Genomic DNA, 26,578 nt, shown 5'->3' on the forward strand with positions numbered 1-26,578 from the left:
GAGTTGGGTGGACTTGCGTGTGGGTTGGTCTTTGTTGTAGTCAGGAGGGCTGTGTGTGTTTGGCTGAGCGTTGTGTTAGCGTGTGGGGCTTTGGTAGTGCGTGAAGCTGGGAAGAGGGCCTGAGCAGGAGTGGGAGGTGCCTACGGCCATCCCACCCTGGTAACGCCCGATCTCGTCTGATCTCGGAAGCTAAGCAGGGTCGGGCCTGGTTAGTACTTGGATGGGAGACCTCCTGGGAATACCGGGTGCTGTAGGCTTTTTTCTTTTCCCCTTGGGGCCCGCGGGGCCGGGCGGTTGCGCTGCCGTGTCGCTGCGGGTCCTCTGGGGAGCTGTGTGGGTGCGTAAGTGTTGTGGGGCTGGTGGGCGTGCGAGTTGGTTTGGGGGCCCGTTGGGGCAGCGGGATGTGCGTGCAAGTGGCAACCGAGGCTTCCGTTGGTGAGTCGTGCGCGTGCGGTGGGTTTGCGGTGCTGTAAGCGGGGCAGTGGTTGTCTTTCTTGGCTTGGGTGCGTATCGCTGTCCGTGGTAGGGCGCGTCGAGTGTTGTGCGGTGTTGTGCGTAAGCGTGTTTGAGTTGGGTGGACTTGCGTGTGGGTTGGTCTTTGTTGTAGTCAGGAGGGCTGTGTGTGTTTGGCTGAGCGTTGTGTTAGCGTGTGGGGCTTTGGTAGTGCGTGAAGCTGGGAAGAGGGCCTGAGCAGGAGCGGGAGGTGCCTACGGCCATCCCACCCTGGTAACGCCCGATCTCGTCTGATCTCGGAAGCTAAGCAGGGTCGGGCCTGGTTAGTACTTGGATGGGAGACCTCCTGGGAATACCGGGTGCTGTAGGCTTTTTTCTTTTCCCCTTGGGGCCCGCGGGGCCGGGCGGTTGCGCTGCCGTGTCGCTGCGGGTCCTCTGGGGAGCTGTGTGGGTGCGTAAGTGTTGTGGGGCTGGTGGGCGTGCGAGTTGGTTTGGGGGCCCGTTGGGGCAGCGGGATGTGCGTGCAAGTGGCAACCGAGGCTTCCGTTGGTGAGTCGTGCGCGTGCGGTGGGTTTGCGGTGCTGTAAGCGGGGCAGTGGTTGTCTTTCTTGGCTTGGGTGCGTATCGCTGTCCGTGGTAGGGCGCGTCGAGTGTTGTGCGGTGTTGTGCGTAAGCGTGTTTGAGTTGGGTGGACTTGCGTGTGGGTTGGTCTTTGTTGTAGTCAGGAGGGCTGTGTGTGTTTGGCTGAGCGTTGTGTTAGCGTGTGGGGCTTTGGTAGTGCGTGAAGCTGGGAAGAGGGCCTGAGCAGGAGCGGGAGGTGCCTACGGCCATCCCACCCTGGTAACGCCCGATCTCGTCTGATCTCGGAAGCTAAGCAGGGTCGGGCCTGGTTAGTACTTGGATGGGAGACCTCCTGGGAATACCGGGTGCTGTAGGCTTTTTTCTTTTCCCCTTGGGGCCCGCGGGGCCGGGCGGTTGCGCTGCCGTGTCGCTGCGGGTCCTCTGGGGAGCTGTGTGGGTGCGTAAGTGTTGTGGGGCTGGTGGGCGTGCGAGTTGGTTTGGGGGCCCGTTGGGGCAGCGGGATGTGCGTGCAAGTGGCAACCGAGGCTTCCGTTGGTGAGTCGTGCGCGTGCGGTGGGTTTGCGGTGCTGTAAGCGGGGCAGTGGTTGTCTTTCTTGGCTTGGGTGCGTATCGCTGTCCGTGGTAGGGCGCGTCGAGTGTTGTGCGGTGTTGTGCGTAAGCGTGTTTGAGTTGGGTGGACTTGCGTGTGGGTTGGTCTTTGTTGTAGTCAGGAGGGCTGTGTGTGTTTGGCTGAGCGTTGTGTTAGCGTGTGGGGCTTTGGTAGTGCGTGAAGCTGGGAAGAGGGCCTGAGCAGGAGCGGGAGGTGCCTACGGCCATCCCACCCTGGTAACGCCCGATCTCATCTGATCTCGGAAGCTAAGCAGGGTCGGGCCTGGTTAGTACTTGGATGGGAGACCTCCTGGGAATACCGGGTGCTGTAGGCTTTTTTCTTTTCCCCTTGGGGCCCGCGGGGCCGGGCGGTTGCGCTGCCGTGTCGCTGCGGGTCCTCTGGGGAGCTGTGTGGGTGCGTAAGTGTTGTGGGGCTGGTGGGCGTGCGAGTTGGTTTGGGGGCCCGTTGGGGCAGCGGGATGTGCGTGCAAGTGGCAACCGAGGCTTCCGTTGGTGAGTCGTGCGCGTGCGGTGGGTTTGCGGTGCTGTAAGCGGGGCAGTGGTTGTCTTTCTTGGCTTGGGTGCGTATCGCTGTCCGTGGTAGGGCGCGTCGAGTGTTGTGCGGTGTTGTGCGTAAGCGTGTTTGAGTTGGGTGGACTTGCGTGTGGGTTGGTCTTTGTTGTAGTCAGGAGGGCTGTGTGTGTTTGGCTGAGCGTTGTGTTAGCGTGTGGGGCTTTGGTAGTGCGTGAAGCTGGGAAGAGGGCCTGAGCAGGAGCGGGAGGTGCCTACGGCCATCCCACCCTGGTAACGCCCGATCTCGTCTGATCTCGGAAGCTAAGCAGGGTCGGGCCTGGTTAGTACTTGGATGGGAGACCTCCTGGGAATACCGGGTGCTGTAGGCTTTTTTCTTTTCCCCTTGGGGCCCGCGGGGCCGGGCGGTTGCGCTGCCGTGTCGCTGCGGGTCCTCTGGGGAGCTGTGTGGGTGCGTAAGTGTTGTGGGGCTGGTGGGCGTGCGAGTTGGTTTGGGGGCCCGTTGGGGCAGCGGGATGTGCGTGCAAGTGGCAACCGAGGCTTCCGTTGGTGAGTCGTGCGCGTGCGGTGGGTTTGCGGTGCTGTAAGCGGGGCAGTGGTTGTCTTTCTTGGCTTGGGTGCGTATCGCTGTCCGTGGTAGGGCGCGTCGAGTGTTGTGCGGTGTTGTGCGTAAGCGTGTTTGAGTTGGGTGGACTTGCGTGTGGGTTGGTCTTTGTTGTAGTCAGGAGGGCTGTGTGTGTTTGGCTGAGCGTTGTGTTAGCGTGTGGGGCTTTGGTAGTGCGTGAAGCTGGGAAGAGGGCCTGAGCAGGAGCGGGAGGTGCCTATGGCCATCCCACCCTGGTAACGCCCGATCTCGTCTGATCTCGGAAGCTAAGCAGGGTCGGGCCTGGTTAGTACTTGGATGGGAGACCTCCTGGGAATACCGGGTGCTGTAGGCTTTTTTCTTTTCCCCTTGGGGCCCGCGGGGCCGGGCGGTTGCGCTGCCGTGTCGCTGCGGGTCCTCTGGGGAGCTGTGTGGGTGCGTAAGTGTTGTGGGGCTGGTGGGCGTGCGAGTTGGTTTGGGGGCCCGTTGGGGCAGCGGGATGTGCGTGCAAGTGGCAACCGAGGCTTCCGTTGGTGAGTCGTGCGCGTGCGGTGGGTTTGCGGTGCTGTAAGCGGGGCAGTGGTTGTCTTTCTTGGCTTGGGTGCGTATCGCTGTCCGTGGTAGGGCGCGTCGAGTGTTGTGCGGTGTTGTGCGTAAGCGTGTTTGAGTTGGGTGGACTTGCGTGTGGGTTGGTCTTTGTTGTAGTCAGGAGGGCTGTGTGTGTTTGGCTGAGCGTTGTGTTAGCGTGTGGGGCTTTGGTAGTGCGTGAAGCTGGGAAGAGGGCCTGAGCAGGAGCGGGAGGTGCCTACGGCCATCCCACCCTGGTAACGCCCGATCTCGTCTGATCTCGGAAGCTAAGCAGGGTCGGGCCTGGTTAGTACTTGGATGGGAGACCTCCTGGGAATACCGGGTGCTGTAGGCTTTTTTCTTTTCCCCTTGGGGCCCGCGGGGCCGGGCGGTTGCGCTGCCGTGTCGCTGCGGGTCCTCTGGGGAGCTGTGTGGGTGCGTAAGTGTTGTGGGGCTGGTGGGCGTGCGAGTTGGTTTGGGGGCCCGTTGGGGCAGCGGGATGTGCGTGCAAGTGGCAACCGAGGCTTCCGTTGGTGAGTCGTGCGCGTGCGGTGGGTTTGCGGTGCTGTAAGCGGGGCAGTGGTTGTCTTTCTTGGCTTGGGTGCGTATCGCTGTCCGTGGTAGGGCGCGTCGAGTGTTGTGCGGTGTTGTGCGTAAGCGTGTTTGAGTTGGGTGGACTTGCGTGTGGGTTGGTCTTTGTTGTAGTCAGGAGGGCTGTGTGTGTTTGGCTGAGCGTTGTGTTAGCGTGTGGGGCTTTGGTAGTGCGTGAAGCTGGGAAGAGGGCCTGAGCAGGAGCGGGAGGTGCCTACGGCCATCCCACCCTGGTAACGCCCGATCTCGTCTGATCTCGGAAGCTAAGCAGGGTCGGGCCTGGTTAGTACTTGGATGGGAGACCTCCTGGGAATACCGGGTGCTGTAGGCTTTTTTCTTTTCCCCTTGGGGCCCGCGGGGCCGGGCGGTTGCGCTGCCGTGTCGCTGCGGGTCCTCTGGGGAGCTGTGTGGGTGCGTAAGTGTTGTGGGGCTGGTGGGCGTGCGAGTTGGTTTGGGGGCCCGTTGGGGCAGCGGGATGTGCGTGCAAGTGGCAACCGAGGCTTCCGTTGGTGAGTCGTGCGCGTGCGGTGGGTTTGCGGTGCTGTAAGCGGGGCAGTGGTTGTCTTTCTTGGCTTGGGTGCGTATCGCTGTCCGTGGTAGGGCGCGTCGAGTGTTGTGCGGTGTTGTGCGTAAGCGTGTTTGAGTTGGGTGGACTTGCGTGTGGGTTGGTCTTTGTTGTAGTCAGGAGGGCTGTGTGTGTTTGGCTGAGCGTTGTGTTAGCGTGTGGGGCTTTGGTAGTGCGTGAAGCTGGGAAGAGGGCCTGAGCAGGAGCGGGAGGTGCCTACGGCCATCCCACCCTGGTAACGCCCGATCTCGTCTGATCTCGGAAGCTAAGCAGGGTCGGGCCTGGTTAGTACTTGGATGGGAGACCTCCTGGGAATACCGGGTGCTGTAGGCTTTTTTCTTTTCCCCTTGGGGCCCGCGGGGCCGGGCGGTTGCGCTGCCGTGTCGCTGCGGGTCCTCTGGGGAGCTGTGTGGGTGCGTAAGTGTTGTGGGGCTGGTGGGCGTGCGAGTTGGTTTGGGGGCCCGTTGGGGCAGCGGGATGTGCGTGCAAGTGGCAACCGAGGCTTCCGTTGGTGAGTCGTGCGCGTGCGGTGGGTTTGCGGTGCTGTAAGCGGGGCAGTGGTTGTCTTTCTTGGCTTGGGTGCGTATCGCTGTCCGTGGTAGGGCGCGTCGAGTGTTGTGCGGTGTTGTGCGTAAGCGTGTTTGAGTTGGGTGGACTTGCGTGTGGGTTGGTCTTTGTTGTAGTCAGGAGGGCTGTGTGTGTTTGGCTGAGCGTTGTGTTAGCGTGTGGGGCTTTGGTAGTGCGTGAAGCTGGGAAGAGGGCCTGAGCAGGAGCAGGAGGTGCCTACGGCCATCCCACCCTGGTAACGCCCGATCTCGTCTGATCTCGGAAGCTAAGCAGGGTCGGGCCTGGTTAGTACTTGGATGGGAGACCTCCTGGGAATACCGGGTGCTGTAGGCTTTTTTCTTTTCCCCTTGGGGCCCGCGGGGCCGGGCGGTTGCGCTGCCGTGTCGCTGCGGGTCCTCTGGGGAGCTGTGTGGGTGCGTAAGTGTTGTGGGGCTGGTGGGCGTGCGAGTTGGTTTGGGGGCCCGTTGGGGCAGCGGGATGTGCGTGCAAGTGGCAACCGAGGCTTCCGTTGGTGAGTCGTGCGCGTGCGGTGGGTTTGCGGTGCTGTAAGCGGGGCAGTGGTTGTCTTTCTTGGCTTGGGTGCGTATCGCTGTCCGTGGTAGGGCGCGTCGAGTGTTGTGCGGTGTTGTGCGTAAGCGTGTTTGAGTTGGGTGGACTTGCGTGTGGGTTGGTCTTTGTTGTAGTCAGGAGGGCTGTGTGTGTTTGGCTGAGCGTTGTGTTAGCGTGTGGGGCTTTGGTAGTGCGTGAAGCTGGGAAGAGGGCCTGAGCAGGAGCGGGAGGTGCCTACGGCCATCCCACCCTGGTAACGCCCGATCTCGTCTGATCTCGGAAGCTAAGCAGGGTCGGGCCTGGTTAGTACTTGGATGGGAGACCTCCTGGGAATACCGGGTGCTGTAGGCTTTTTTCTTTTCCCCTTGGGGCCCGCGGGGCCGGGCGGTTGCGCTGCCGTGTCGCTGCGGGTCCTCTGGGGAGCTGTGTGGGTGCGTAAGTGTTGTGGGGCTGGTGGGCGTGCGAGTTGGTTTGGGGGCCCGTTGGGGCAGCGGGATGTGCGTGCAAGTGGCAACCGAGGCTTCCGTTGGTGAGTCGTGCGCGTGCGGTGGGTTTGCGGTGCTGTAAGCGGGGCAGTGGTTGTCTTTCTTGGCTTGGGTGCGTATCGCTGTCCGTGGTAGGGCGCGTCGAGTGTTGTGCGGTGTTGTGCGTAAGCGTGTTTGAGTTGGGTGGACTTGCGTGTGGGTTGGTCTTTGTTGTAGTCAGGAGGGCTGTGTGTGTTTGGCTGAGCGTTGTGTTAGCGTGTGGGGCTTTGGTAGTGCGTGAAGCTGGGAAGAGGGCCTGAGCAGGAGCGGGAGGTGCCTACGGCCATCCCACCCTGGTAACGCCCGATCTCGTCTGATCTCGGAAGCTAAGCAGGGTCGGGCCTGGTTAGTACTTGGATGGGAGACCTCCTGGGAATACCGGGTGCTGTAGGCTTTTTTCTTTTCCCCTTGGGGCCCGCGGGGCCGGGCGGTTGCGCTGCCGTGTCGCTGCGGGTCCTCTGGGGAGCTGTGTGGGTGCGTAAGTGTTGTGGGGCTGGTGGGCGTGCGAGTTGGTTTGGGGGCCCGTTGGGGCAGCGGGATGTGCGTGCAAGTGGCAACCGAGGCTTCCGTTGGTGAGTCGTGCGCGTGCGGTGGGTTTGCGGTGCTGTAAGCGGGGCAGTGGTTGTCTTTCTTGGCTTGGGTGCGTATCGCTGTCCGTGGTAGGGCGCGTCGAGTGTTGTGCGGTGTTGTGCGTAAGCGTGTTTGAGTTGGGTGGACTTGCGTGTGGGTTGGTCTTTGTTGTAGTCAGGAGGGCTGTGTGTGTTTGGCTGAGCGTTGTGTTAGCGTGTGGGGCTTTGGTAGTGCGTGAAGCTGGGAAGAGGGCCTGAGCAGGAGCGGGAGGTGCCTACGGCCATCCCACCCTGGTAACGCCCGATCTCGTCTGATCTCGGAAGCTAAGCAGGGTCGGGCCTGGTTAGTACTTGGATGGGAGACCTCCTGGGAATACCGGGTGCTGTAGGCTTTTTTCTTTTCCCCTTGGGGCCCGCGGGGCCGGGCGGTTGCGCTGCCGTGTCGCTGCGGGTCCTCTGGGGAGCTGTGTGGGTGCGTAAGTGTTGTGGGGCTGGTGGGCGTGCGAGTTGGTTTGGGGGCCCGTTGGGGCAGCGGGATGTGCGTGCAAGTGGCAACCGAGGCTTCCGTTGGTGAGTCGTGCGCGTGCGGTGGGTTTGCGGTGCTGTAAGCGGGGCAGTGGTTGTCTTTCTTGGCTTGGGTGCGTATCGCTGTCCGTGGTAGGGCGCGTCGAGTGTTGTGCGGTGTTGTGTGTAAGCGTGTTTGAGTTGGGTGGACTTGCGTGTGGGTTGGTCTTTGTTGTAGTCAGGAGGGCTGTGTGTGTTTGGCTGAGCGTTGTGTTAGCGTGTGGGGCTTTGGTAGTGCGTGAAGCTGGGAAGAGGGCCTGAGCAGGAGCAGGAGGTGCCTACGGCCATCCCACCCTGGTAACGCCCGATCTCGTCTGATCTCGGAAGCTAAGCAGGGTCGGGCCTGGTTAGTACTTGGATGGGAGACCTCCTGGGAATACCGGGTGCTGTAGGCTTTTTTCTTTTCCCCTTGGGGCCCGCGGGGCCGGGCAGTTGCGCTGCCGTGTCGCTGCGGGTCCTCTGGGGAGCTGTGTGGGTGCGTAAGTGTTGTGGGGCTGGTGGGCGTGCGAGTTGGTTTGGGGGCCCGTTGGGGCAGCGGGATGTGCGTGCAAGTGGCAACCGAGGCTTCCGTTGGTGAGTCGTGCGCGTGCGGTGGGTTTGCGGTGCTGTAAGCGGGGCAGTGGTTGTCTTTCTTGGCTTGGGTGCGTATCGCTGTCCGTGGTAGGGCGCGTCGAGTGTTGTGCGGTGTTGTGCGTAAGCGTGTTTGAGTTGGGTGGTCTTGCGTGTGAGTTGGTCTTTGTTGTAGTCAGGAGGGCTGTGTGTGTTTGGCTGAGCGTTGTGTTAGCGTGTGGGGCTTTGGTAGTGCGTGAAGCTGGGAAGAGGGCCTGAGCAGGAGCGGGAGGTGCCTACGGCCATCCCACCCTGGTAACGCCCGATCTCGTCTGATCTCGGAAGCTAAGCAGGGTCGGGCCTGGTTAGTACTTGGATGGGAGACCTCCTGGGAATACCGGGTGTTGTAGGCTTTTGCTTCGTTCTCTTCTTTCTTTGTTTGTGTTTAATTTTTCTGTTTGCAGGATATAGGAACTTTTGAGTTTTGAGGCTTTTCTCTCTCTCTCTCTCTCTCTCTTTTTTCTTTTTTTTTCCTCTTTGTATTGATTTAGTGTACGTTTTTCCTTGTGATTTTTCATTGTTTTATTTTGTTTTCTTTTTCATTTTTTCTCATCTTTTCTTCTTTCTATTTTCTTTCTGACTTTGTCTTCCATGACTGCAGCATGCACTAGTTAAATAGTCCATGTGTTTCTGCAAGGGGCCGTGCCATGCTCTGGAATGCCCACTGAAGGATCCCATCCCATGTTCCCTGTGGGATCACCCATTTATTGTCAGTGTCCATTTTCTCTGTATTCTCATTGCCGTTTTTCTCTTATTCCTTCCCATAATCCACTGACCTACCCTGGAGCCTTTCTATGCACTAAGTATTCCCCTGTGAACATGCACTGGATGTTCTCCACGTGTCTTACCTCACTCAGGAGGGCATCGAGCTCTTCCCTGCTTGATATGTGGTCACTGCTCGCGGTGCCATTCTCCAGCTGTGGGAGGAGATGTGTTACCCCCATCTCAGGTCATGTGCTCTTTTCAGTCCTTCACAGACTAGAAACCAGGCTGGCAGCCCCTGGCCTGTGCTATTCCCCCTCCAGCACAGCTTCAGCATCACCTCCTTCTCCAGCTGCCTTGTCCCTTCCCCAGCCACCATCCCTTGTCCCTTGGCCTTTCCTCTTTCAGTTTTCCCCCAAGCACCTTTACCCAGCATTACCTGGATTCCCTGCAGTGTTACTGGCCCTGGGTGTGCCTACCTTTGCTGCCAGAAGCGCGTGGTCTCCAGCAACTGCAGTGCTCTCCCGGATGCCTGTTTCTGGGGTGCCCACACAGGAGCTGCAAAGCCACAGCCCTCTGCAAGCCAACAAGGTATTCACAAACACTGAGCAGTATGAAGGAATGGAGAGGTTTGCGGTGTGATGTGGGGAAAGGCAGTGGGGACTTACCCAGGGTCCCCATCACGTGTAGGGCAGTGTTGGGGTGCAGAGATCCTGGAGAAACAGCGACCACAGGTGCTCCCGTGGCTGCCTCCTGGCTGGGCACCGTGCTCCTCCTTCTCTGGGATTGCAGGGAGCTGCTCTGCAGCAGTTTCTGCCTCCTGCAGCCGGCTCAGCTTGGCCACACATGAGCTGCATTGCCACGTCCCACTGCACAACCCCAGCACAGCAGTGAGGGGCAGCAGAGACATGAGGCACACTGGAGCCCCATCCCAACGCGGGGCTCACCTCGGGACACGGGGCAGTGGGGGCACCAGGCAGGGGAGGTGGAAGGCCCTGGGGCAGCCATCGCAGCAGATGAGCTCACCACCGTCTCCACACACTGCGCACTCATCCTCATTGTCCTGCTGAGGGTGGGGATACAGGGGCTCGCCATCGGCAGCAGGATGCACCCAGGCTGCAGGGGATCTTGGCACCTCCTGTCCCATCACCTCCCATCACAAACACAATACCCAGACCGTATCTGGGTATGTTGAAGCCCAGTGACGGTGAGATGGCTGAACCTCAGGCTGCCTGTAGTGGGCCAGTACAGAAGGATACATCTGGAACACCTTAATGGCCCCAGTCTGCCTTTTGGGCTCACCTGGTAGGGTGCGGGTTCCTGGCTGTACACAGGAGCTGCTGGCAGTTGGCCTTGGGTGGTCACACACATCTCCCCACTCTGTAAAACAAGGTGCTTTGGGGATCCATCAGCTGCAAAGGGAAGGCCCCTGCTGCTATGAGGGTTTGTGTGGCTGTAAGGGTGTGTGTTGGTGAGTGGGGACCGTACATTTTGGGGTGCCCTGGGTCGAGAAGCAGGCTTCAGGCTGCGGCTTCTACTCCTGGCCCCCAGCTCGTCACCAGCAGCTGGGACACAGAGCTCGTCCCTGGCTCTGCTGCCTGCCTTGGCACTGCCTGGAAGAAAGGGGAGTGCTGCTCCAGCAGGTGCCATCTCTGTCACCCCTGTCCATCTCTGGGGGCCTTCCCAAGAAGGGGTGCTCCTGATATGGGGGCTGAAACTTAGCATCTGGCAGGCTGGGGGCTGCCCAATGCTTGCACTTACCCAGCTCCTGAGCGTGTCTGATGAGGACATGCTTTCCCTCGATAGCCCCACAGGTGACAGGCACCTCACTGGCTGCCACCATGACTGCGCTCTGCACTGAGGCAGCCTGGAGGCCTGTGGGCAGGGGGCTCAGCCAGCCCTGAGGCCTCTACTATGGCCCCAAGAAGTGCACAGGCAAATGCTGTGCCCCATTGCTGCCCCTAGTTTGCCCAGCTCACCCCTCTGCCCAGCCTGTCAGCTCCGGGGCTCTAGTGGCCTCACCCAGACTATCACCATACAACTGGGATTACTCTGGGAAGAAATTTGTGCCTGTCCTTGTCCCCCCCAGGCGCCATAGGGATTGGCACTCACCGCTGGTACGGGGTGTGCGTGGAGTGTCCGTGCTCTCTGGCTTCTTCACAGTCTTTGCCTTTGCCAGGAGCCCTAGTGGTGTTGGGGGGGGTCTGTCACCAGAGTTGACCCCATGAGTGCCCCCCTACATCTCTTCCTCACATACACCCCATGCTAGGGCTCCATACCAGGGCTGGCGGTGTGCTGTGGTGAGGGTTGTGCCACCCGGGCCCCATCCCGCTCCTCAGAGGCTTTTCTCTTGCCTTGGGGTCTGTGTGGGGTCAGTGCCATGGGGCTGGGGGACGGGCGTCTGCTGCTGCGCTGCTGCCCAAGGTTTACCTCTGCAACAGGGAGAGAGACAGGCACAGTCAGACCACTGCTTGTGTGCAGCCCCCGAGGGTGCTGACCCTTCCAGACTGGCCTCCTACCTGTGGGGAAGGTGCTGTGGAGGGGCCGGAGCCGGGTGTAGCGCTCCAGGTTGTAGTCCTTGAAGAGGACAGCCCAGAAGTCACGGACGGCAGCAGCATCGCGGCCCAGCAGCCAGGTGAGCAGCGTGTGGAACGCGCGGTGGGAGCCCTCTCGCTCTGTCTGGCTCAGCGTCTCCTGCCGATGCCACCGACAGCCATGGACACACATGCAAGTGCCACCAGCCAGCCCTCAGTGTGGCCAGGGCGCTGCTCTTCCCCCCACATGGCCTCACCTTGAAGATGTGCTCAGGGACGATGTCGTGGTCAGCAAGGCCGTGCAGCAGCGGGAAGACATCATCCACCGCCATGGCGATCTCAGTGCGGTGCAGTTTCAGCAGGTGCCGCAGGTCTCTGTCCAACCCCAGCCCAGCCATGCCGCCACAGCCCAGCATCCAGCCCCAACGCTCCCCTTTAATGTCCAACCTGGTGGCTGGAAACTCATCAGGCTCCCACAGCCCCACTCATTTCTGGCCAAGGCCACGTGGTGTGGTGTCAGCCACCACTAATGGTGAAGGACACCCAGCGTCATGGTGAGCACCCCGGGAAGGCTGAGGAGGTGGAATGAGGCAGATTGCTGTTACAGGCAGCCCCCACCTCCCCGTCCCTGCGGTCAGCCAGCCATCATCCCAAAATTTCTGGACTTTCCACAGCACCTCTCATCCAGAAACTCAGCTAAATGTGAGAAGCAGTGTTTGCTCTGTGAGTGAGGGACAAAAGTGCTTGCTGTGGTTACACCTCCTGCACAGCACCTCCTGCATGCGCCCAGCTGAAGCACGGCAGCGGATGGACACCCAGAGAAGTGCTGATGCTGAAGAAAGCACAAATATGTCTGGGTGCAGTTACCAAAGAGGAATAGTGCTGTAATGCGGCGTGTCAAAATGACAAGTGGTGCCACGAACCGGGGATTACCTGTAATTGTCTGCTATGGGAAATTGGGCAATGAAGTGATTTCACTGGAAATGCTAGGAGCCAGGGGGGCAGGGAATTGGCACTCTGTGAGTGCCTCGCATAAAGAAGCCTGGGGTGAAGACTTGGTTGCTCCATCCCAGGAGACCATAAAAGGAAAGCTCCAAGGCTACCCTCCCAATTCCCAGGAGTCTGGGACTGCCCCGGCAGAGGTTTCCAGCTGCTATCCAGAGCCCTGTCCCTGCTGCAGGTGCTGTGCACAGCCAACCCTACGCTGCAGGGCAGCACCAGATGCTGCTTACATAGCCAGACCAGAGCAAGTGGGACCAGAAATGGGACCGCCAGGGAGCCATCCCCGCTGTGAAGAGCAAGGTGGTTTGGGTAAGGATGTCTGTAAGTACAGCACAGCTGTTCAACCTTTTGGTTTGTTTGGGCCACAATCAGCAAATGGGAATTGTCTTGGGCCGCATACAGAATGCACATTAGAGATAATGTAGAAATGTAGCAATATTTGTGTTTTGTTTGTTTGTTTGTTTTTTGTTTTTTAATTAAAACATAAAAAACAGAGCAACAAAGACACAAAGCTAGTGGGATGCCTGTTGTCGTGGAACTAACGCCTCAGGCTGGCCCCATGGTTGCTGTTCCCAGTGAGCTCTCCCAGTGCTCATCAGAGATTTTTGGTCTAATGTTGTTAATCTTCCTGTGCTCATCCTTGGCAATAATCATTCAGAAGCTCTGATGCTGCCAAAAAGCAATGACCTTGTTGTGAATCAAGGGGTACTTCTCTTATTTCCCTTTGGTAGGAGGGCTTATGGAAGTCAAGGAAAAAGACATGACCATTTTTTTCTTTGAGTTGAATGTCTGACTGCAACTCCATGTATTCCATTGGAAAATTCACAAATAACACATTTATCTTTACTGAAACTGGAGTTGCAAATATACCAAAAAAAAAAAGAAACCTATTCCCAAATCCCTTCATTTCAATGGAAAGCACAGCTGCGTATTTTTCGCTGTTCACAGACCGTGTTTAACCAATGGATCACAATGCACGAAATGATTTGCCATCAGTTGGGTTTGCCATAATCTGTGTCATTTAAAACACTGCTATTCTCTGAAACAGCGCAGGTGAATTCATTTTCACCTCGAAGGCCCACGTTTACCTTGTTTAAACAAGTGGTCAGACCCACCACAAATGCTGAACACGAGCCATCTGTCTGAATTCCCCTTTGGGTTCCATAAAGTGTTTGATTTCATTTCAACAAATCATTTCTGCATTTCACCCCCACCCAGCCGCCCTCCTTCCTTCAGAAATGACGTCCCCATGATCAGCATCCATTCTTTTGAAGATCTCTTGGAACTGACCACGATTCAGTCCCTTGGGCTTTATGAACTTCACAGCTTCGATGGCAATTGGCACCACATTACCCATTTTCAAAGCTCTTGCACTTAAGTTTTCTTGACTTTCAGTGATATTTCATCAAACACGAGATGCTGACAGCAGCTATTAATCATGTAAGTCCCTGGTTGTTGCTTTTTTACCAACTATTGACAAGAGATGCACCATATATGCTGACAAAGGTAGGAGAGAAACGTGTTTTTAATGTCATTTTTTACTGCTTCATACAGATCAAGAGATGGAGTTGTGTTTTCAGTGGCACCAAAGTTGTTACTTCAGTGATACCGTATTTGTTATTAATACCTCTGATGAAAGTGGCAAGTTGAGCCGTACCTGCAGCATGAGTACTTTTATCTATTGCCAAAGCAAAAAATTGGAAATCAGCAGCTTTACTCTCCAAATTTCCTCAGATAAGATTTTCCTGTTTCTTCAGTTCACCTGGCCAGTCAGGTGGGACAAAGCGATGTTAGAGAAATCCCTCTTTTCAATCAGGACACACTGTACGGTACAACAGGCATGGCAGATACATCACTTAATAAACTCACTGTCAGTGGTTTTGAGCTCTTTGCAATCAGTTTTGCTACCACATCGCTAGCTTTTGTAACAGCTCACCTGAGTTTTAATTTCTTTTTAGAGGTATGTAGTTGAGATGGCAGCCTTTGTTCAGTTCTGCTGTTTTGTCTTTACAAAGCAGTCCTCGATATGCATCGAATTTGGCAGCACATTTCTGCACAATGTCCTTTCAAGTTGCAGTCTCTCAAAGTTGGCACGATTTCCTTGCAAATTAAGCACGGCGCCGCATTATTTGTCAGCACAAATAACGTGCCCTCCTTGTGTCCCAGGACAGCCACGATGGCACAGCAGCAGTGTGAGCTATGCTGGGCTGTGTGAAGCCCAAGGGTCAGATGTGCCTGGCCTGGAGCTGTGTACAAATCCCTGCCAGAAGATGGTGGCTGCTGTCCAGAAACTCAAGAAGAATAACAAGACAACACCCTCCACTAGGGCAGGAAATACCCTCATCCATTTCTGGTTAATAAATTAACACGTTCACCTGAAGATACACTTTCCCCAAAGCTCTTCCCAGGATTCAAAGCAATTTTTTCCCTTGCCCTGGTAGCTGTGGTATAAGGATAAAGCAGGTGCTGTGCCTGTACTGCTTCCCTGTGTCGCACCCTGCGCTCCCAGTCTGTCACCCTCAGCCTGCATTAAGCTGCCCAGCACCTCCAAGACAAGGCTGTGACATGCACTGCAGGGGCAGCCCTCACACCCACAGCTACAAAGAGGCGCTCCCTCCCGCTCGAGTGCTGCCAAGCACAGCTGAGAGCTGTGTGCCCACAGCACATTGCATGCTGGGCTTGACTGGACTTGTTTTGAATTCCAACTTTGTGACTGCAGCTGTGCTTTGAATCACAGACAGATTGTTTTTCACATCCAGCCAGCTCAGCAGTGCAGCAATTTGCATTTTAGGTGTCTATTTTGTTGTTCCTTCCCCCCTCTGAGATGCTAGGCAGGATGCAGAGCAGGGTCTACCAGGTGCCATATGAAGAAGCATGAACTTACTGGGAGATGGGATGGTTATTTCTGTAATACCTTGCTTAGAGCAGACCTTGGCAGTTCAAAGGCCGTGAAAGGTCAGCTCTTGCTTGTGGAGAGGAGTTGGACACTGCCTGGGGCTGGCAGCAGCCCTTCCTGGGTCTGCAGGCTAGAGGCTGGCGTGCAGCGGAGGCTGGCCACACTCAGGTTTCAGGATGTCCTTCTTGCAGTACTCCTGCAAAAATCAAAGCACAGGTTTTAAGACAGGGGAGCACTGTTCCTATGTCCCATCCAGATGCAGCTGCTGAAAATGTTTTTCACAAGCACCCAGTTAAATCGGCACTTCCACATCCATCAGGATTCCTTGCAGTTCCTGCATGCATCTCCAATCCCTCCTCCCATGAAAAGCTGGTGAAGTAAAGGAGCCATTTTCACCATTTCTTCCTTCCCCATTTCCTTCCCACCGAGGCCCTGCAAAGACCTCCCCCGCATCTTTCAGACATCGCCTGCCCTGCACTCATCTCTTACAATCCTCTCAACACATCCTTGAATCAGTCAGGAGAGAGCAGGCAGAAAGAGGAACCTACACGGAGGGTGAGACCACAAGATCCCTGCCAGGAAGAAGCTCTCTGATACCGATCTCTCGGCGCCTGAAGCACGCAGACAGCCAAAGCGAAACGCTGCCACCAGGTGCAAAAATTCCAGCCCTCTCCCCTTACCTTCTGCTGCTGCAGGGCTGCAGTGCTTTTGGGAAACAGGCTCCACGTGGGGCTTCTAGACTCTCCTCCTATCTCTAGAGGTTTTCCTACTGCTGCCCCGTGCAGTCCAGATGAAAGCAGGTCCACCTGCATGCTTTGCAGCTGCTCCTGCAAGAGCCTGGTAGGGAGAGCGTAGCAGAGATTTATTTCAGCTTCAGTTTCCTCTTTCCTCCCCCTTTAGAAAGAAGAAACAAAAGCCCAAAAGTATGTTATATTAATTTATTTGGGACACACCAAAAAAGGAAAGTCAACAACCGTTAACGTACAAAAGTACAGAATCCTGGGACAAGATTTACTGTCCTGATTAAAAAGGCACCATGGTCCCAATGAAGAGTAATCAGAATACATCATTATAGAAATCTTCCCCCTGTTGCAGCAGAAACAGAGCCAGGCTTTGGCTCTATCCACAGTCAAACCGTTAAGAAACAAACATGATTTAAATGCAATAAACATTGCTCAGCCTGTACAAGATGTCGTGAAACAAATCACAGCCTACAATACGGTCATCTTTTCTTTTTTTCCCTCTCTGAACACAGCACAGGTGACAGACAAGTGTCTCACTGAGGAAGGCAGCAGACTCCTGACGTCTCCACCTCGGCGTTCCGTAAGACACGTCGGTTGAACTGAAACTGGTAGGCTGAGTATGGGGCTTCTGAATGAAATGCGGTTCCCTGTGGTATACAGGAAGTCAGATTTGACAACCTTAAATTCCCTGAATCCCTGAAAATCGTAAAGCACTGTACAGCCGTGTTCCGTATTCTGTTCAGCCCTGTCGGGTTTACTTTACACATTAGCACTTATACCATCAGCTATATCTGTAATACAAAGGGGGGTTTACAGCAGTTATTTAAAAAAACTCTAATTCTGCGAGGTCCGAGCTTGGCTATATTCCCTGCTGAAACAGAGCTGCTGGTGTAGAAGCCCAGTGAGAGGCTAGAGTCCAGCATCTCAGGGCTGGAAGGCAAATAGTTTCAACGTGACATAATTTGCAAGGGGAAGTCAGTGAAGCACGTCAGAGAGGAGAGGGCTGCAATCTCTCAAGCAGAGGAGGCTGAAGGGTGTTGCAGAACGCGGGCACGTGCTATCAAACCTGTAACAACACTAAGAGTGATGCAGAATACACTGAGTTCACTAAATATTTTGGAGCAACTTACCAAGAACTCGTCAGACACACAATAAGGATCCCGGCAATTACTAACGAGCAAGTTCCCTGGGAAGCCAATGGATCGCTCAGAGCCGGACAGATCCGTCCTCAGGAGGAGGGACAAAGTGGATGTAGCTGGAGCCTGACTAAGCAGCAGGGCCAAAGGCTGCTGCTGCCTCCTTTGCTTCCTAGCTCTGCTGCACCTAAATTTGAACAGCAGCTAATTTGCGTTTCATTCCTCCTTTGGCATAGGACTTCAAAGCAGTCCAAGAACTGATTCATCAAAGTAACAGGAACTGTCAAAATTATTTGTACATGCATTTATTGTTAAAGGAAGCAAAAGCTAAAGAATGAAACAGTGCGAGTTAATAATCAGTAAAATGATATGCAGGACACTGAGGAAAGAAACAGGGTAAAGCTGAGATACTGGAGTGGGGAAATGTTCACACTGAAAGGTAAATTTGAAAACCAGGCAAGTTTGAGCTCTTTTCTATCAGAGTGTTTCTGAGGACAGAGACTTGCTTCTTTCTGTTTGTTTTTTTCAATGTAATCTGGCAAGGTCTGGGCATCTCACCAGGGAGATCTCCAGCGCTGGGTTTTGTACTAATTCAACTCTCGTATTTAAACACCAGTAAAGCAACCTTAACTAAGGATGGCAGGTACCCTCATACTGCATATATCTAAAACCACAGACATGTCACTGCTTAAGATACACGTGGGCAAGAGGATTATACTTTTCTCAAATAAACTCTTGGTGGAAAACTACCACTTCCACTCTGCTGGTCGGCACGTACCTACAGGGGGTGGAAAAGCAAGTCCGGATTAAGGAGCCTTTTGCTGCAAATACCACAGCTACACACGGGAAGGTTTTTTTCTTCCCTATATCCTAAGACGACAGGATAATATTTTATAAAGTTTTTTCCATCTTAAACTAAATAATGCAATTTGCATCCTTTCCTCTATCTTAATACCACCCCCCTCTCCCCAGGAAGATAAAACTCTAAGTTCATTTAGGATTCACATCTCTGATCCTAGCTTAAAGATTTTATATTAAAACTCATTCAATTGTAGGAAGGTTTATCCTGATCAAGGAAACGTCGTCAACATAGAATCCAGAATAAAATATTCAGAATCATCAATGTTTTTACAGCCAAACACTCAGACGGCTCCTGATCTCTCTTTTCCTCAAGAAGGAGAGCAATCCCTTTAAGAAATCACAGGACGCCTCTCTGGGACTGAGTAACACACGTGAAAGCTAGCTTCCTTCCTTGCAGAAATGCCAATTCTGCTGAAAGGGGCCGAGCGACCTTCCCTCCCACTGAAATCAGCAGGAGTTAGGGTTTTTCAGCACATTAATTTTCTATCAGCAACAAGTCCAAGTTATTTCCCTGCAGTAAATCAAAGTCCTGTTAGGCCACCACTGGCTCAGAAATGGTGAGACTTCTGAAAGCCCACTGGACAAGACCTTGGAAGAAGAGGCTTATACGCTATATAAACTTAGACCATCTGCTATTTTTGAGCCTTTGCATCGTTAGTTGAGGATTACTTATCCTTCCAAGTTCATGTGTTTTAGTCCTTGCCGCTGTTGTTGTCCCAGCATTCTTCCCCGGAGGCAGGATGTTCCTGAGCTCTGGCTGGCGATCTCAAACAATCGCTTCCAATTGATTGTGGGATTTCAAACTTGCCTAACGTGTGTATTGCCACCCTGTACTCCAGCAGCTCTGCTTGCTGACCGCGGCATACACTAGCAGTTTTCTACCTTCTCCACAGTCTCGTAGAACCCAGGCCTAACTCTCCTGATGCTCATCCGTATATGCTGGCACTCCAGGGGCATGGCATCACTAGCAGGAGTCGCAGCACCAGCCGACCACGCAGTGCACCGGCGCTTCCTTCTGCCCCTCAGCGAGAAGGCTGGAGCCCCTCCGTTCTCCTCCTCCACAGGATAGGCCTCATCCACGCTCGTGCCTTCATCCGACTGCTCATCGGTTTTGTACGTCGTTCCCTTGGCTTTGCTTCCTTCCTTCTCTTCCCTGGCGAGCTTTCTGAAGTGCTCCAGACACTGTATCTTTTGTCTTCTTTCCATCATTTTCAGTTCCTGCTTGTCTGTGAAATCTTCATAGTACATTTTTCTTTCACTTCTTTGATCTTCAAGAAACTTCAACTCGATGCCAGTCATTTTTATCCCGCTGTATTCCTCCAGCTTATTCCTCATGTGCGTGTCCACACAAAAGATGTCAAAGAGCTTCTCAGAACTCTCGTTGAATTTGTCTGCTCTTTCCGTGTACGCCTGGTTCTGCCTCTGCTTCCTGGTCTGGTACAATCTGGTAAACTCCTCATACATTTTGAGGATAAGTTTCTTTATGCTTTGCGTTCCAATGGTATGCAAGTTGCAAACCAACCAGTGCTCCTGCAGGTGCTCTGCAAGCAGCTGAGCCGCATCCTCTTTGGACCGCTGGGCCTGGCCAGCTCGTTTGGGCTGCAACAGGTACAGCATGTTCTGAACCACATCCTTCTTCGTCGGCAGGATTCCCTGGGTGAAGCCCGAAGACTCGACATACTCAACAGTTCCCAGAGTCTTTCGTGCCTTCACCTCGGTATCCAGTGATTCCATCACTGCGCGTTAGTCTCGGAGTTATGACATAACCTGAAAGACAGCGATCGGAGACAAGCGTGTGAGACGAGGCGTATTATTTTACCGCAGCGGAGATAAACACGAGGACACGCGCTCAGACCAATGAGGTGGGGGATTTTCCAACGTGCCCGATGCAGTTGGGTGGTGGCCGCGGTAGCCCGGCCCCTCTCGCTATCTGCTCCTTCGCTCTTTTGCGCAGCGTTTAAGGTCTAACAGAGCGCGTTTGTTTACACGAATTACGTTTCGTGGCACCTCACACCGCACACTGCAGCAAACCGAGGCCGCCGGGCTCGCTCACGACACGCGCGGGGCCCGACTGGCGCGGCTCCCGGCCCGGTCCCTCCGCCGCCCCCCCCGCAGCGCGGCCCGCCCGCGCCTGGCGCTTTTCCCGGCCGCGCAGGCAGCCGCCCGGCCCGGCCCGGCCCAAGGGCCCGCGCAACCGCGAGGCGCGGCCCGCCCGACCCCGAGCCGGCAACGGCGCCCCCCCCCCCCCCTTCGCCTCCCCCGTCCCGTCGGATCGCGGCCCGAGCGCGGACACGAGGCCCGAGGACGCGGGACCGGAACCCCCCCCCGCGGCGCTGAGTCACGGCGCGGAGCCGAGCGCGGCCCCCGGGCGCCGCCCGCGACGTCCCGCCCGAGGCCCGTCGCGCGACGCGGCCCCACGCGGGGGTCCTCGCGGCCGGCGCGCCCTGCCCCCGGCCCGCCCGGCCCCTCCCCTCCCCGGGGCTCACCGCCATCTTGGAGGGGGGTCCGCGGAGCCTGCGCAGGAGAGAGCGGGGAGAACGCGCGGAGGTTGCCGCCGCCATCTTGGAGAGGGGCAGCGCCGCGGCCGCTCCCGCCCGCCCTTTCCCGGAAGACCCGCCCTCGCCGCGCGCGCTCATCCCCCGCTCGGCGGAAGTGACGTCACGCCCTTCCTCTCGGCTCGGCGGCGCGCGCAGAATCGAGCGCGCGGGGAGGAGGGAGCGCGTCGCCTCGCGCCGCCCACGGCCTCACTCGGCGGGAAGCTCGGGGGGGTCCCGCGCGGCGCCGTCAGCAGCCGATTGGCCGCGAGGCGCGCGCCGCCTGCCAGGAGCCAATGGGAGCCCGCGAGTTCGGGAGCCCCCGGCCGAGCCCCAGGGGGACGGGCGCCGATTCGCTGCCGCGCGGATGTTCCCCTCGGGCAGCCAATGGCGGCGATCGGCGGGCGGCGCCGTTGCTGCCGGCGGGCGCCATTGCTGCGGGTGAGGTGTGAGGAGCCGAGGGGCGGGGAAGCGGAGGCGCGGTCCGGAGCTGAGCGAGTTCCCCTCGGTTACGGGGCGGGACGGCGATGGGCGCCGAGACGGAGCAGCCGGGAGAGGTGACGGGCTCTCGCAGGGTGTACCTGGACCACAACGCCACCACGCCGCTGGCCCCGGAGGCCGCCCGGGCCATGGACGAGGCGGCTCGTGAGGCCTGGGGCAACCCCAGCAGCTCCCACCCCGCAGGTAAGGCGGAGGGGCGGCGGCCGGGCTGGGCGCGGGGCCTCGGGAGGTGGAGCTGCCGGGCTGCGTCCCGCAGGAAAGAAGGCCAAGGAGCTCATCGAGAGTGCCCGGGAGAGCATGGCGAGGCTGGTGGGGGGCCGGCCCGAGGACATCATCTTCACCTCGGGGGGTACGGAGGTGAGGGCACCTGGCAGCGAACGGCCCCTGTCTCCGAGCGGGGAGAAAGGGCACGTCCCCTGAGTCCTGACTCTGCCCTCTCTTTTCCAGGCTAACAACATGGTCATCCATACGGCCCTCAGGTACTTCCGAGAGAGCCGGGCCCAGGGTCTGCCGCACATCGTGACATCAAACGTGGAACACGACTCCATCCGCCTGCCGCTGGAGCAGCTGGTGAAGGACGGCTTGGCAGGTGAGTGGGTGCTGGGGGAGAGCAGGGAGGGATGGGATGGGATGGGATGGGATGGGATGGGGGTGTTTGGCCACGGCTGCCCTCAAATGGCACAAACTCCTGACACTGCCCATGTTTCTGCATGCTGGGTGTGGCAGCTGGCTGGTATTAGACAATGCTGACCCGAGAGCTGTGGGACTCTATTAGCTTACCAGCTGCCCACACAGCCCTCCTGTTCTTCATTAGTGTTTGAGCAGCTCTGTGGGGCTTCCCAGCAAACCTGGGGACTTGTGTCTTATCTTGCAGAGGCCACCTTTGTGCCTGTGTCCCCACGAAGCGGGCAAGCTGAGGTAGATGATGTTCTCTCTGCAGTGCGGCCAACCACCTGCCTAGTTACCATCATGTTGGCCAATAATGAGACAGGGGTCATCATGGTGAGTCTCTGGACAGCAAGTGGGATGGGATGCAGACAGGAAGGGGTCCAGGAGGCATCTCTGTAAAAAGGTTTTTAATAAGAGAGAAGAAATGGTTCCTCGGATGCAGACTCCCTTTCTGTCAGCCTGTTGCAGAGCTGAGCCAGCGTCTCCGTGTCCTCAACCAGAGGAGAGCAGTGGAGGGGCTGCGCAGGATCCTGGTGCACACGGATGCAGCACAGATGATTGGCAAAGGACGTGTGGACGTGCAGGAGCTGGGAGTGGATTACCTCACTGTTGTAGGGCACAAGGTATGGCCCTGCTTATGAGGCCCGGACACCATTTGCGTTTGTGGATATCTCTGTTTGGTCAGCCCAGTGCAATTAGCAGAATATTGCTGGAAGAGCACTGTGGGGCACAGCTCTGGGTTTGCACATCTCCCAGACATTGAGATCCCAGCAAATCCCACAGAAGCTGAGCAGAGCTGGGTGGAGGGGATCCTGCCAGTCAGGGAGATCAGTCTGGAAGGGAAAGCAGGAGGTGTCAGAGGGCTGAGGACAGCTCTGAGGTGCACTCAATTTGGTTTAGGCAGCTGTCTGTCACCAGGGCACCTGGCACTGTGTCTGCAGGGTCACTGTGAGTTTTTGGTTTTGCTTTTTATGTGCAGTTCTACGGCCCACGGATTGGTACACTGTATGTACGTGGTCCTGGCACCATCACCCCGCTGTACCCCATGTTCTTTGGAGGTGGGCAAGAGAGGAATTTCCGCCCAGGGTAAGGTGGCTTCAGCTGCAAAACTGCACTGTGCTGCTCAGCCTGAGCTGAGGTGTCAGCACTGTCATCTCCATCCCTGGGTTGGGGCGATGGGTTGGTGTGCGGGAGCTTCGTGTACAGACTTTGCACGGGTGGAACAACAGGGTGAGCTGTCCCCAGCTGCATCAGAGAGCTCCCTGTCAGTGATGAGGGGTCCAGTCTGGGGAGTGTTTGTGTCCTGAGACTCAAGAGTGGACCAGAAGGTTCAGCTAAATAAGTCACTGCTCACTCTTCTTTTCCAGCACTGAGAACACACCAATGATTGCTGGCCTTGGCAAGGTGAGTTGGAGGTAGGCAAGGGGTTCCTCATGGCTGCTGCTGGGCAAAGCCAGCATGGACAGAGCCTGCTGCACTCCTCAGTCTTTAAAAATGACATACTGAGTGCAAGAATGAGTTGAACGTCAGGAAAATGAGATGGGAGTTTCTGGCGCCAGCCTAAGAAGCTGCTTCAAAGTACACACTGCAGACCTTGCCCTGCAATCTTCTTAGCAGTGGGGCAGTCACAGCTAATGCTGCACAGGGCACTGAGCGCCTGCTGGGAGACACGGGAGATCTGGCAATTGTAGAGGTTGTTCCTGGGCTGCAGTTGCATGCTAGGGGGCTGCATGTGGAGGGAGCTGTTTGGAGGTTACTAACAGAACCTGTCTGGGTCTTTTCAGGCCGCAGAGCTGGTGAGCAGTAACTGGGAGGCCTATGAAGCCCACATGCGGGATGTTCGAGACTACCTGGAGGCCAGGCTAGAGGTGAGCAGATCTGGCTCCTGTTATTTCTCCCCTTCCTGGGTCTCAGCCTGCAGAGGGCAAAGCCCTGAGGTGGAGTGAGTATGTCCTTCTGGCCCAGCCACCTCCTCACCAGGACACAGCTGCTCGAGTTCTCACAGCCCTCTGATTTCTCCAGGCATCCTTTGGGAAGCCGAGGATCCACTTCAACAGCCAGTTTACAGGCTCCAAGCGACTCTGCAATACCTGCAACGTCTCCATCTTGGGCTCAGGCCTTCAAGGTAGCTCTGTTCATATGTCTCCTTTGTCCAACTTCCCCATGGTGTTGCAACATGCTGATGACTGAGAAACATGGTTGCTCAGCCACAGCTTGGGCATAGAGATTAGCTGGGCAGCGAGTCTCAGAGGGAGACTGGGCCCTGAGAGACTTGTGTGTCTTGCAGGGCACAGGGTGCTGTCAAACTGCAAGACCCTTCTTGCCAGTGTCGGGGCTGCCTGCCACTCTGAGAAAGGAGATCGGTAAGCAGCTGGCCCTAGAAGGGCATCTTTTCATAGGGGAAAGGGCGTGAGGGTGGGAGAGAAGGCAGAGAAGACGACTGCGGGTGGCTGTAGGCATCGCTGCCCTGCAGCAAAGCGAGCACAAAGCTTTCTAGAGAGGGTGAAGGAGGTCATTGCAGGAAACACAGCTGGAATGTATGACTGCTGCTGGGAATGACTTTGTCCATCTGTGGGAGTGCTCCACAGTTCCTGGCACTGCCATAATAGAATCTGCCTCATGTCTGTATGGGTCTGACTCACCCACTCAAGCCCATGTTGGGTCTCCAAGGGACTCATTTGATTGCATATGGGGACAGAAAGTCATTTTGTGCTGACCTACAGCAATGCCATCTAGAGTTGCCAGGCCATGGGAACACTGGGGAGCTTCCTTCTTGGAGGAGAAAAGCCAGATCTGCCACAGGGAAGCAAGCCTTTGGAAAGCAAGTGGTTTTCCTGGAGTGCATCTGTACAGATGTGCTCCTTACCTGGGCTCTGCGAGGCTGTCTGGTGATGTGTTTTCTTGGTCTTCAAATTAAACCCACTCATCCCCACGTTTGTTTCAGGCCGTCCTCAATTCTGCTCAGCTGCGGGATCCCCTGCGACATAGCACAGAATGCCTTGCGGCTGAGTGTGGGGCGAGACACCACCCGTGCAGATGTGGACCTGGTTGTGCAGGACCTGGTGCAGGCTGTGGCACAGCTTGGCAAGGACCAAGCCTCATAGGCCCCAGGAATCACTCCTTGCCCATCACCCATGTTCTCAGGGTAGGATTGTGCTCTGCTTCACTCCTGGGTGCTGGCTGCGGCAGCTGCTTCTATGTTGGTTGTGCAGGGGCAGAATGGTGACCTAACTAATAGCAAGCCTCTGCTAACAGGATTTGCTCCTCCAGTCTTACATCCAATCTTCTAACTCCGTGGCTGCAAACTGAGTCAATTTGGAATCGGGGTTTGGCAGGAATAACCTTCTGCCTGACAACCCAGCCAGACTGACCCAGCATCCAGCTTGGGATCATTGTGAGAGTGGTGGCTGGAGGAGGAAGCAAGATAGTCCGTTTCAGCAGTGCGGTGCTCTCGGGTCTGCTTAGCTGTCTACTGCCTTGCACTCACAGTGATCTCAGCATGGCTTGTTTGCCTCCACAGCTTGTGATGCCTTAGCAGAAAAGCTTGCAAGTGCGTGCTAATGGCAGCAGGGAGCTGGAGGCTGTGCTGAGATGGCTTTGCTACTCTGGAGCTGGGGCAGCTCATCTAGTTCTTGCTGAGGACTCTGTCATCACTGTTGCATGGTGCAGACATTTTGGGAGCATTGCTGTCAGGCACTCCTTGCTTGCCAGCACATTTCTGCACATGTCAAAGAGTCTCAGGGCTTGGCTGCCTCCAGAGTATAACAGGCGTGGAAGCCATAGGAGCTGAAGGCTTTTTCACTGGTTGCTTTCCACAAAGGAAGCTTTCCTGCTGTCTGATCACTGAGAGGAAGAAAGACCATCTGTCCCAAGGAGAAATGAGCTTATAGCGACGCAGCAAGAGCTGGGCTGGGCCTTGCACTGCTTCTGTCAGGGCTCTGAGCTACAAAAGTGTTTTCTGGCTGGGAAAGTGTTGGGTATAGCTTTCCCAGCACTGTATTGCATTACTTGCTCCCTGTCCTTCCCACAGTGGGCAGAGCTCCTCTTGCTGGCTCCACGTGCTCTGAAAAGAAATGGCTGTTGCAGTTGCCCTAATGTGTGTCAGTGCCCGAGGAAATGTGTCACCCCTGCGTGGCCAAGGCAGTTGTTCTGATCACTGACATTAGGAAGACACGGGTGTCAAATGGATTGAGAGCGTTGTACCTGGGCTGACTGATTTCAAGGAATCTGGTCTTTTGATATTCATAGGAATAAAAGTGATTGCCATTGCTGTGGCATTTTCCCATGTAAAATGTATTTTCCCTGGTGTTTTGGGGGAAGCTGGACTGGTTGAAGTCATAAGAGGGATGGCTTTTCCCTCTGAAAACACTGGTGTCCCAGAACCGCTGGAGGCAGAGTCTGCTGGCATGGGGAGGTATCTGCTGATCCTGGGCGCAATGGAGCTGTAACCCCAGGGCTCCCCATCTGCTGGCAGGGCTCACAACCCAGTAGTGCTGGGGGGTGGGCAGGGAGGGGGCAGCAGGGGGTTACTGGTTAAGTACAGGTACTGGTTACTCCCTCATGCTGATGTTGCCCTTCAGCAGGGAAGCACAGGGCAGCAATAGTGACATACTGGAATATATATGGGCGTATTTTCAGAGGCCGAAGTGTGCTGGGACTGCTTAGGAACTATGGTAAGAACAAAACCTTCAACTTCTTGACTTCTGGTTTCCTTCTGGGCTTATTCCACTGGGATCAATTGTGCCTCTCAGAGGCTGAACAGCTCTCAACTTTGAACACTTTCCTATTTCAGATGTCAGCCACAGCACGCCCTTAGCTAAACCACTCTGTAAGGCCCTGTCCTCTGGACAGCAACTGGGCTTATCACACAGATGCCAACCCAAGACGCAACACTGTGCCCTTGTTAGGGAGACTGCTTGGGGGCATTTTGAATTTGTGATAGAGCATGCCTGCCACCTGCCTTTCAGTTGCCTCCCAGATATTCTTGATGCCTGGAACAGCATCAGTGTGTTTACTGACACCTACTACTATGTGGCTTTGCACCCACTTCTCCCCGCTACCCTGGTGGGCTCAGGAGCCTGAGGGCCAGAGTGCCCATCTGAAAAAATACTGCGATATCTTGTCTTTATTATTCTGTTTTCAGGATGTCAGAATCAAT

At 56.0% G+C, this 26,578-nt stretch overlaps 3 protein-coding genes and 15 non-coding genes across 20 annotated transcripts; 16 read left to right on the forward strand and 2 right to left on the reverse strand.

Annotated features, from left to right (window-relative positions):
- Positions 1 to 138: 138 nt before the first annotated feature.
- On the forward strand, positions 139 to 257 carry LOC140256461 (5S ribosomal RNA). Its single transcript, XR_011904728.1, has one exon. It is a non-coding gene; the product is annotated as a 5S ribosomal RNA (ribosomal RNA).
- Positions 258 to 705: 448 nt separating this feature from the next.
- Positions 706 to 824, forward strand: LOC140256462 (5S ribosomal RNA). The gene has a single exon (XR_011904729.1). It is a non-coding gene; the product is annotated as a 5S ribosomal RNA (ribosomal RNA).
- Positions 825 to 1,272: 448 nt separating this feature from the next.
- Positions 1,273 to 1,391, forward strand: LOC140256463 (5S ribosomal RNA). Its single transcript, XR_011904730.1, has one exon. It is a non-coding gene; the product is annotated as a 5S ribosomal RNA (ribosomal RNA).
- A 448-nt stretch (positions 1,392 to 1,839) lies between these two features.
- LOC140256466 (5S ribosomal RNA) lies at positions 1,840 to 1,958 on the forward strand. Its single transcript, XR_011904733.1, has one exon. It is a non-coding gene; the product is annotated as a 5S ribosomal RNA (ribosomal RNA).
- Positions 1,959 to 2,406: 448 nt separating this feature from the next.
- On the forward strand, positions 2,407 to 2,525 carry LOC140256464 (5S ribosomal RNA). Its single transcript, XR_011904731.1, has one exon. It is a non-coding gene; the product is annotated as a 5S ribosomal RNA (ribosomal RNA).
- Positions 2,526 to 2,973: 448 nt separating this feature from the next.
- Positions 2,974 to 3,092, forward strand: LOC140256476 (5S ribosomal RNA). Its single transcript, XR_011904743.1, has one exon. It is a non-coding gene; the product is annotated as a 5S ribosomal RNA (ribosomal RNA).
- A 448-nt stretch (positions 3,093 to 3,540) lies between these two features.
- LOC140256465 (5S ribosomal RNA) lies at positions 3,541 to 3,659 on the forward strand. The gene has a single exon (XR_011904732.1). It is a non-coding gene; the product is annotated as a 5S ribosomal RNA (ribosomal RNA).
- A 448-nt stretch (positions 3,660 to 4,107) lies between these two features.
- LOC140256467 (5S ribosomal RNA) lies at positions 4,108 to 4,226 on the forward strand. The gene has a single exon (XR_011904734.1). It is a non-coding gene; the product is annotated as a 5S ribosomal RNA (ribosomal RNA).
- Positions 4,227 to 4,674: 448 nt separating this feature from the next.
- On the forward strand, positions 4,675 to 4,793 carry LOC140256468 (5S ribosomal RNA). Its single transcript, XR_011904735.1, has one exon. It is a non-coding gene; the product is annotated as a 5S ribosomal RNA (ribosomal RNA).
- Positions 4,794 to 5,241: 448 nt separating this feature from the next.
- LOC140256469 (5S ribosomal RNA) lies at positions 5,242 to 5,360 on the forward strand. The gene has a single exon (XR_011904736.1). It is a non-coding gene; the product is annotated as a 5S ribosomal RNA (ribosomal RNA).
- A 448-nt stretch (positions 5,361 to 5,808) lies between these two features.
- On the forward strand, positions 5,809 to 5,927 carry LOC140256470 (5S ribosomal RNA). The gene has a single exon (XR_011904737.1). It is a non-coding gene; the product is annotated as a 5S ribosomal RNA (ribosomal RNA).
- Positions 5,928 to 6,375: 448 nt separating this feature from the next.
- On the forward strand, positions 6,376 to 6,494 carry LOC140256471 (5S ribosomal RNA). The gene has a single exon (XR_011904738.1). It is a non-coding gene; the product is annotated as a 5S ribosomal RNA (ribosomal RNA).
- Positions 6,495 to 6,942: 448 nt separating this feature from the next.
- LOC140256472 (5S ribosomal RNA) lies at positions 6,943 to 7,061 on the forward strand. Its single transcript, XR_011904739.1, has one exon. It is a non-coding gene; the product is annotated as a 5S ribosomal RNA (ribosomal RNA).
- Positions 7,062 to 7,509: 448 nt separating this feature from the next.
- Positions 7,510 to 7,628, forward strand: LOC140256473 (5S ribosomal RNA). The gene has a single exon (XR_011904740.1). It is a non-coding gene; the product is annotated as a 5S ribosomal RNA (ribosomal RNA).
- Positions 7,629 to 8,076: 448 nt separating this feature from the next.
- LOC140256478 (5S ribosomal RNA) lies at positions 8,077 to 8,195 on the forward strand. The gene has a single exon (XR_011904745.1). It is a non-coding gene; the product is annotated as a 5S ribosomal RNA (ribosomal RNA).
- A 423-nt stretch (positions 8,196 to 8,618) lies between these two features.
- On the reverse strand, positions 8,619 to 11,494 carry AIRE (autoimmune regulator). Its single transcript, XM_072344125.1, has 9 exons — positions 11,336 to 11,494; positions 11,064 to 11,238; positions 10,824 to 10,976; positions 10,657 to 10,746; positions 9,847 to 9,956; positions 9,492 to 9,610; positions 9,213 to 9,413; positions 9,024 to 9,120; positions 8,619 to 8,759 (listed from the first exon to the last, which is right to left on the reverse strand). Exons 1-9 carry the CDS (start codon positions 11,492 to 11,494, stop codon positions 8,619 to 8,621), a joined length of 1,245 nt encoding a protein of 414 aa, XP_072200226.1.
- Positions 11,495 to 15,901: 4,407 nt separating this feature from the next.
- LOC140256005 (uncharacterized) lies at positions 15,902 to 20,333 on the reverse strand. Its single transcript, XM_072344129.1, has 2 exons — positions 20,203 to 20,333; positions 15,902 to 19,483 (listed from the first exon to the last, which is right to left on the reverse strand). Exon 2 carries the CDS (start codon positions 19,448 to 19,450, stop codon positions 18,584 to 18,586), a length of 867 nt encoding a protein of 288 aa, XP_072200230.1. The 5' UTR covers positions 19,451 to 19,483; positions 20,203 to 20,333; the 3' UTR covers positions 15,902 to 18,583.
- Positions 20,334 to 20,619: 286 nt separating this feature from the next.
- Positions 20,620 to 25,708, forward strand: SCLY (selenocysteine lyase). 3 transcript variants are annotated; one of them, XM_072344126.1, is made up of 12 exons: positions 20,620 to 20,934; positions 21,008 to 21,108; positions 21,199 to 21,340; positions 21,626 to 21,753; positions 21,879 to 22,043; positions 22,400 to 22,506; positions 22,788 to 22,824; positions 23,205 to 23,288; positions 23,443 to 23,545; positions 23,708 to 23,783; positions 24,365 to 24,565; positions 25,451 to 25,708. In XM_072344126.1, the coding sequence occupies exons 1-11, from the start codon at positions 20,778 to 20,780 to the stop codon at positions 24,522 to 24,524; spliced, it is 1,260 nt and encodes a 419-aa protein (XP_072200227.1). In that variant the 5' UTR covers positions 20,620 to 20,777; the 3' UTR covers positions 24,525 to 24,565; positions 25,451 to 25,708. The 3 variants fall into 3 exon arrangements, with proteins under 3 accessions (XP_072200227.1, XP_072200228.1, XP_072200229.1); XM_072344127.1 differs by having other exon boundaries at positions 20,648 to 20,934; positions 24,676 to 25,708; XM_072344128.1 differs by lacking the exon at positions 25,451 to 25,708 and adding an exon at positions 24,941 to 25,045 and having other exon boundaries at positions 20,648 to 20,934.
- Positions 25,709 to 26,578: the final 870 nt, after the last annotated feature.

The sequence above is a fragment of the Excalfactoria chinensis genome, chromosome 9 (assembly GCF_039878825.1).
Source record: "Excalfactoria chinensis isolate bCotChi1 chromosome 9, bCotChi1.hap2, whole genome shotgun sequence".
Lineage (NCBI taxonomy): Eukaryota > Metazoa > Chordata > Aves > Galliformes > Phasianidae > Excalfactoria > Excalfactoria chinensis.

Coding starts and splice junctions, on each gene's coding strand:
- AIRE (XM_072344125.1), bottom strand. CDS start 11,494: ATGCTGGGCTGTGGCGGCATGGCTGGGCTGGGGTTGGACAGAGACCTG. Junction 10,977..11,063: donor CCACAGCACCTTCCCCACAG/GTAGGAGGCCAG, acceptor TCCCTGTTGCAG/AGGTAAACCTTGGGCAGCAG. Junction 9,121..9,212: donor ACACGTGATGGGGACCCTGG/GTAAGTCCCCAC, acceptor GTTGGCTTGCAG/AGGGCTGTGGCTTTGCAGCT.
- LOC140256005 (XM_072344129.1), bottom strand. CDS start 19,450: ATGGAATCACTGGATACCGAGGTGAAGGCACGAAAGACTCTGGGAACT.
- SCLY (XM_072344126.1), top strand. CDS start 20,778: ATGGGCGCCGAGACGGAGCAGCCGGGAGAGGTGACGGGCTCTCGCAGG. Junction 20,935..21,007: donor CAGCAGCTCCCACCCCGCAG/GTAAGGCGGAGG, acceptor TGCGTCCCGCAG/GAAAGAAGGCCAAGGAGCTC. Junction 21,754..21,878: donor ATGAGACAGGGGTCATCATG/GTGAGTCTCTGG, acceptor CCTTTCTGTCAG/CCTGTTGCAGAGCTGAGCCA.